This window comes from Oculina patagonica, chromosome 14 (assembly GCF_052425735.1).
Source record: "Oculina patagonica isolate OP01 chromosome 14, crgOcupat, whole genome shotgun sequence".
In the NCBI taxonomy this organism is placed as follows: Eukaryota; Metazoa; Cnidaria; class Anthozoa; order Scleractinia; family Oculinidae; genus Oculina; species Oculina patagonica.
Genome location: NC_135771.1, coordinates 15640167 through 15647678, shown reverse-complemented (window position 1 = coordinate 15647678; position 7512 = coordinate 15640167). Strand labels below are relative to the sequence as shown.

The 7512-nt window shown below is 38.8% G+C and overlaps 1 protein-coding gene across 1 annotated transcript; it reads left to right on the top strand.

Moving 5' to 3' along the window:
- Positions 1 to 633: 633 nt before the first annotated feature.
- On the top strand, positions 634 to 2907 carry LOC144638990 (histamine H2 receptor-like). Its single transcript, XM_078498258.1, has 2 exons — positions 634 to 1248; positions 2287 to 2907. Exons 1-2 carry the CDS (start codon positions 634 to 636, stop codon positions 2905 to 2907), a joined length of 1236 nt encoding a protein of 411 aa, XP_078354384.1.
- The last annotated feature ends 4605 nt before the right edge of the window (positions 2908 to 7512 follow it).

Sequence of the window (7512 nt, the reverse complement as noted above, 5' to 3'; positions counted from 1 at the left end):
GTTTTTCTTAAAATATTCGTAAAATTTCGTAAATTTCAGCCTCGACATTCTTATAGAGTAAATTCATTTAGAAAAAGGGGAAATGCAATGTGTGACAGCTCTATAACTAATGGACGCTCTAAGGAGCCTGATTGCGAAGCAAAAATTCAGACAGTCTTCCCGATTTAATGGTTTCATGTAAGAACATCAGCTCAATAAATCCGTCGGAGCACGAAGCAAATTTCTCGGACGAACAACACCATGTATAATATAAATTAACGAAATGTAAAGTGGGGTATACAAATTTCAATGATTTGCCAGTAAAAGAATCGAAAACGTATATATCATTTAAGAAAGGCGTTTTCTTTGAAAAAGATTGTGCCTCCCATTTCACACCTTTCGAGCGCGAAATGCAAATTTGTACTTGATCTTCATTTCCCTTTGCTAATCGCCCAAGAATTATAATAAATAAAGAAGGAGTCTCTCCTCACAAAAGGGAGAAAGGTTGTTTTTTTTTTCTTCTCTTTATTTAAATCTTCCAGGAAATTAGTCAGACTGGCTGGAATATAAAGTTTTTAAATTTGTTTGAGAACAAGCAGATGGTCAGATCAATTCTCGTCGCTACAGCAATTTTTCTTCAACTCAAACGACAAAATGAAAATTCACGAAAAATCTCTTGCTACGGAAGTTGTAATGGTGCTTCTTACAGTGCTGTTAACACTTGTAACGATTATTGGTAACGGATTCTATCTCGTCATCTTTGCCCGATTTAAAGTGTTTCGGCGTAATTTCACAAACATTCTCATTGCCAGTCTTGCTGTGGTCGATTGCCTCAATGTACTTTTCAACGTCCCGTTGTTTACTTTATTTTTTGTCGTGGAACCAAACTGGCTGAAAGGAAAAGCTTGGGCCATAATTACTAGTTCGCTACACTTGGAATTTTTTCTTCTCAACCTGATATCCATGACTGCGCTAATGGTAGACAGGTTCCTTGCAGTGCACTTTGGTTTGAAGTACTTCACATGGAAGACAACCAAGAAAGCCAAAATAGCTGTATTCCTTATGTGGTTGGTATGTACTATAGTGGTGGTGTTGCTTGCTGTTCCCTTGTTAAACATGGACCTTGACGGTGTGCCAGTAGGTTTATCCAGGACAATGATATTCAAGAAAAGGCAACTGATAATCGTAGCAATAATAGCGTTATTCACGATTGCGTCAACTGTGCTTGGAATCTTGACGTGCTATTCGATTTACCAGATGAAAAAAGAGGTGAGAGAACTTAAAATCGTATTACACTTTGAAAACTTTTTACTATACAGTAATTTATCTACGAGTTATTTTATGTAACAAGATGCTTCATGATTTTTTTTTAAGAACGATAAGTTTGTAACATACAGCGCACACTGGCTCGCACTGGAGGTAAAATATTGATTTTCGAAACTAGTTCAGTATAAAAGCAATAAAAGTAGTCAAGAATTTTCCTTTCTGTCGTCGTTTAGACCACTACTGAAACTTCGCTTAGATACAATACTTGAGTTATTGAATTTTCAGGTTCAAGTCGGAATAAACATTATAACTAAAATAAAGTCACAACGAAAAAAAGTATTAACTCACGGCAAAAGATAATAAACTCACGATAAAAGAAAGTCAACTCATGTTTATGTACAGCAAACGTTGCTAAATGGAGGCAAAGGCAGCAAAGAATTTACGGCAAGTTATGCAATTTAGTTTAGAAAGTGAAATCATCATCATTTTGTCATAAAATTAGGCTCGGCAATTCAATTAAATTTGTTATCTTACTTATGGTTCTAGTCCTTTACTTAAGCGAACCTGATCGATTCTGAGCTTACCTTCTTTTAGCCGCAGAATGAGCCGTAAACAAGAAAAAGCTGAGTTGGCTTGCACAACTTTTAATAACGCAATTATCTCGCTCACTTTCCTCGTGATCTATTCAACTAAGACAGTGAACATCGCGCAACAATTTTTGTCTTGGGACACCCCTCCCCTACCCCTCCAAAGGTTGTATGGATGGACTGACAGAGGGCACACGCTAACGTCATAACCACATTTTTTCACCTCAATAGGTGACCAAATTTTTTCAGGTATGGGGTACCACACGCGCGCGCAGGAACTCTGCTCTGCCATGATGTCATTGCTAGAAAGGCCCTCCTTTCGGTTCTTGCCACAAAAGATCGAGGGTTGCTTGTTGTCCTGGACGGGGTTCTAGTCCGTCGACGCCCTCCAACCTAAACAAGATCTATTGTGACTGCTTATATTGGACCAGATGATTCTTTTGTTTCTTCTTAGAGAATGCTGCTCAATTTGCCTCTCCTTCGTGCCGAGGCAAGGCTTAAGATGGATATCAAAGCAGCTAAAACTGTAGCCATGACGGTTGCAGTGTACTACAGCTGCTACATTCCAACAATTGTCCTCACCATTTGGCGCCGCAACGAGGAGACAAATATCATCAACGCGTGGTTCGTTTTCATGGTTTTTCTTCTCGGATTTCTCTCAAGCGCCCTCAACCCAATCATATATGTATTACGATACAGAAGAATTCAGTCCGCCTTCAAACAACTTTTGAAAGATCCTTGTGGAACAAGCGCATATCAAGAGAATCCTGTCAGAAAAGAAAATGAAGCGAGGAAACGAGAGAAGAAACCGCAGATTGAAGGAGAAGAGATTAAAGAATGCAAATACCCCAGAACATCCGTAAGACCTGGCCCAAATCCTGGGAGCGACACAAGACGACCGACCTCAGCCAAACGTCAGCATATCGACACGAGAACAGCATGGGGCGAGAATGAAAACGCTGGTGGCAGCCTGGGTGGACAAGTTACCATGGTACCTGTTGCTAGGCAGGCCAGGCTAGATGGCGAGAAAGTACAAGACGAAGATATCAAGTCTTCTGGTTCGGTCAGTGTGTAAGTAAGTCCGTGACTTTTTTTTATTTGTGTAACCGCTGACCGAAACGTACTGAAAATGTATGGGACATTGCAGGCTCGTTTTCCCATGTCCATTACTCACATGGTTGACCAAACAAAGAAAATGGCGTCTGTTGAGGTCTTTTCAAGGCAATGTTTTTTCTCCGTTAACGATTAAAAAACATCTTTTGAAGTCTAGAATCGAAGGAAATGAATCTGAAGAATACTCAACGGTAGAAAAAAGTGGACATTGAGGTCTTAAAGTCTTCGTTCGTGGGACGTTTGTCAAGGAGCAAGACGCACTGCACGAATATTTAACTCAAACTACGAACTTGAAATGGAGTTTTCGGGACTTGCACGCACAGCTAAACACAATATTTGCACTAGACACTTAGAAAAAGAAAATAAGAAAAAAGAAAATGTTAAAAACAACAAAAAAAAAAAAAGAAAAAAAAAAACGGCAAGTGGTGGAGTCGAACCCGGGGTCGAAAGCATTAGGGGCGACCACTACCAGTTTACTTGAAAGAAAGTCGTATCAATTTTAAGTATAAATTGTGTTTCCGATACAAATACAAAGAGCTGTTGACAGTAACAGGCTTATTAGAGTGTATTGTAGGTTAAACGAAATGAAGACCCGCGAAACGTACGTATTTTTTAGCGTTTTTTGACATGTTTTTAATGTTTGTAACGTATTTTTTATCCAAATACTGACCAATACTGTCTTGTCAAAATCGCGAAATTAAGTACCGTTCCTGCGAAAGTAGGTACCAAGAAGGTGCTATCAAATAAACCTAAAGATACAACTCCTCTCTCATCATTGTCATTCTTATTTACTGCAGACAGTAACCACATGTCCTCTTAGAGGGCTTTTACTGTTATTCAAATTGCAATCAGTTTCCATCCTAGCCATCTGCAGCCAAAGATGCTCGTTAACAGTTTCAGTGCTCTAATGTAGCAATTGTTTTTTAAAATGGGCTATTATTTTTAGGTTTCCTGCGACACAAATATAAATTTTGGCGGTTCAAAAATCCAGTAAAATCCGTGACAAAGTCCCTTTAACAATGTGAAAGATGTGTCGAAGAAATTGACGTCAGCATAGGTCGGCATTTAATAATGGCAATAGGATTGGAAGTAGAGTCCGATTCGGTCTGTAATCATAGGAGTGATTAACAAAATCAGACGACTGAATAACAGGGGTCCGATTTGTTTAATCACGAGTATGATTACAGACAGAATTGGACGACACGAAGTCCAATTAATCATAAGTATAACAAAATTCTAGGAAAAAATTTAGACAAGCTAATCCTGTTGAGGATTTATCCTCGCTATGACAAAAAAGAGCCATTTTGAAACTAAAGGTTTCAGGAATATCAAGGAGTATTCAGTCACAATAAGGAACTAATCTCGTCCCCAGAGGCCGCGATCCTTCTGGTCTGCGCCAGGGATCGGGACCTCTGGGCTATTCTGAAAGCCCGCCACAAAGGCGTCTGAATCTGATTGGCTGTTGAAAACTTGTTTGTATCACCACAATCTCCGGCGCACGCGCACAATCAAAGCCGAACCAGGATTTCCTAGTTCCGCTTTTGGATTCGATCAGAGCCGTTGAGTTTCCCGACTGCTGGTCAAGGGGGAAGCAGGCTCTGGGAACGAGATTGTCGCAAAAGGGGTTTTTTGGGCTTAAAGACCCCCTGGTTCAAAAACCTGGCCAGGTACAGCGCTTTTCTCCCCTCCGTCCATAAATAAAAAAGGCTCCACGCTCTTTAGCAAAACAATATGATAGGTCAGACAAACTATGGGGCCCACAGATGCGTTCCATGGGTGCGCTCCTTTCCTTTTGGGACCTTATTATTGATTGTTAGTGAGAGTGGGAAGGGTGGGGTGGGAGCTGTAGCTAACCTTGATAGCTGTTTATTATGATGAATGGATATTCCAAATACGGAGTTAAATAGAAAGCCAAGGTGAAACCGAGGATCCACGTGCTGCCAGTGACAGCGGTCATTCTCAGTACTATCAGAGGTAGGTTACGGTTACTATGGTTTACAGCCAATGTGTTTCCCTGCCACATCTCTCTCTCTCTCCCCATTTCACTGTTGTTTATTCTGTAGCGTTTTTAAAACAAAGCCTGTCGAACCGCAAAATATCTTTACCCGTTTGCAAGTCAGCCTATTTTCTTAAAAAAAGTGAAATGAGTTTGACTCAACTACTAGTTTGTCCAAGATTGTAGCCTTGATGCCCATTAAAAATCAACTGCATGGTTTTCTTATTTTCTATGGTCATGGGGCTCCGCGCTGCGGCTCTTCGGACCGCTGGAGCTCGGCGGGCTACAACGCAATTTCTCAATAATTATTTGTCTAATTCGGTTATGAAGAAGTCAAACGTTCTAAAAAAGGCAAGATTTTCTGCATCCGATTGCTAGTAAAAAAAAATCAGGTTACGAAAAACGAAGAAAACAACTTTATAAATCAAAGAGAGACATATTATTTTGTAAGGCTGTTAGCTATATTTTTTATATAATTTTTTTTTATATTTTATTTGTAGTTTTGTTTTTAAACAACTTATTAATAAACGTTCATTCCTATCTTACACCACGATGCAGCTATATTCACATCTTTAATGTAGTTGTGTACACATTCACCACCCTTTTTATTATTGTCAAAAGCACTAATTTATTTAGCACTAATTAATATTTACTGTTATGTAACTAATAAGGCAATTATAAAACGGAATGTATTTAATAATAATAAAAACATGAACAGATTCGACAACCAGCCGTTAAAGTGGTCTTATCTGTACATACGCAAGTATTCGCCCATGATCTTCACTTACAACATTGTTGGCTTCACGAAAATTTCTGTATACAGCTATTTGAATTAACGTTATTGGATGAGAGTATTTGTTTTCCTTCTGAGACCGTTTCTGTAGCTTTTCTTTCACTGTTACATGGCTTTGAGTTTGGAAAATTCTTCTATAATTCAGTGTGGCTAAAAGTACCTTGGTTCCACGTGTCTTGACAGTTTCAAAAGTCACAAAATCACGTTATCCATGTCGTTATGCATTTAACCCATATTACCTTTCGGTCTTGTCGCGTAAGCTTGAAGCTTTGATCCGACAAATTTAATTAAAATAGTTATAGTTCTGTACTTATCGTTAACACCGTAACAGAAGCTAAAAATTGGAAGTTTGCTTGTGTTAACTGGCTTTACTCGTTTAGGATTCGGCGATAATTTCCTATCGTAAACCAAAATTCATTGCTTTTTCCACGGCCAAAACTTTATTCGCCAATATAATCTATCAAAACCAGGCCCAAAACCCATCCATCAACCTCGTTTAGCAGGGAAAAATCGATATCGTGGGAAAGGGTTGGCATTTCATGATGAAACTGCTTTTAATAGCAACAGAAAATAAGGTATTATTCGGATCGTGCAGATTGCTCCTAAAATATATTGCGACGACATGGGCGATCGGAACGATGTAGTTGATTTTATGAAAACAAATATCACACACGAATGGTTGGACTTTTCTAAAACTAACAAGACGCTAGCAGAGCGTTCACTCCGGCCCTGGAAGTGACATAGGGGTGGAGGATTAGGGAGGGGATTGGGTACGTATATCGGAACTCCCGGGTATAAGAGGGTAAATTATAACATAAAATACACCTATTGTTATTAATGTGCCAACCAGAGACCTATTGGCTAGTGAAACAAAGAGTTCTTTTGTTTAACTTGTTGGACATTTATCGAACATTAAATAACAAAGACAATGTTTGTAAACAAATATCTTCCCTATAAAGAATAAAGAAAAGCTGCCTAGATAAAACTAGGAATATAGACGTGGTTTTACAGTGTGAAGACTTAAATGCAAACAAATAAACAAAATGACCAGTAACCTTAGACAATACTGTGGAACCCCGATATATAAACGATGTACCAAGGGACTGGCGAAACCATATCGTTATATTGGGGAATCGTTAAACGTCTTAAACCGGGATTTCGTTCCGCTGTAGTAAGGACTCGCTAATGAAGACTTGTCAAAATATGAAACCATCTCAATGTGGTACTTCTTGGTGCAGAAAAGCGTTTTTCGGGAGTTATTTATGAATCACGGAAGCGTTGCGTGACCACCAGACAGCGGCTGCGAAGGAGACTAGAATATTGTTTACACAACTCTGAAACTACATGGTTCCTTCCAAAAACTGAATTGGTAATACTTTCTTCATTTACTTAACTATTAATGAAACTACTTGTTTGCATTTTTCTGGAGTACTGGAGTAATTTTTTAAATCTTTTATAAAACACAAAACCAAAGTCTGGTCGCCGTTGAAAGATGATCAGATAACACCGCGTCTGTCTCGAAACAAAGATCGATGACCCTTCAAAACCTAAAATACCGAACTAAAGATGGACAAATGAAAGAAACTTGAAAGAAAAGTTATTTCAGATTAATTTTCATAGAAGATGAAGCAACGAAATGTATTTAAAAGGTCTCAAAAGCGTCAATTTTAAAACTCGTGAAACAACCCTTGCACGCTTAATTAAATGGCTTTCCTTACTTTTAAGGGACTCCCGCTATATAGGTAAAACAACTGTCTTAATGCTCGCGCAAAATGGCG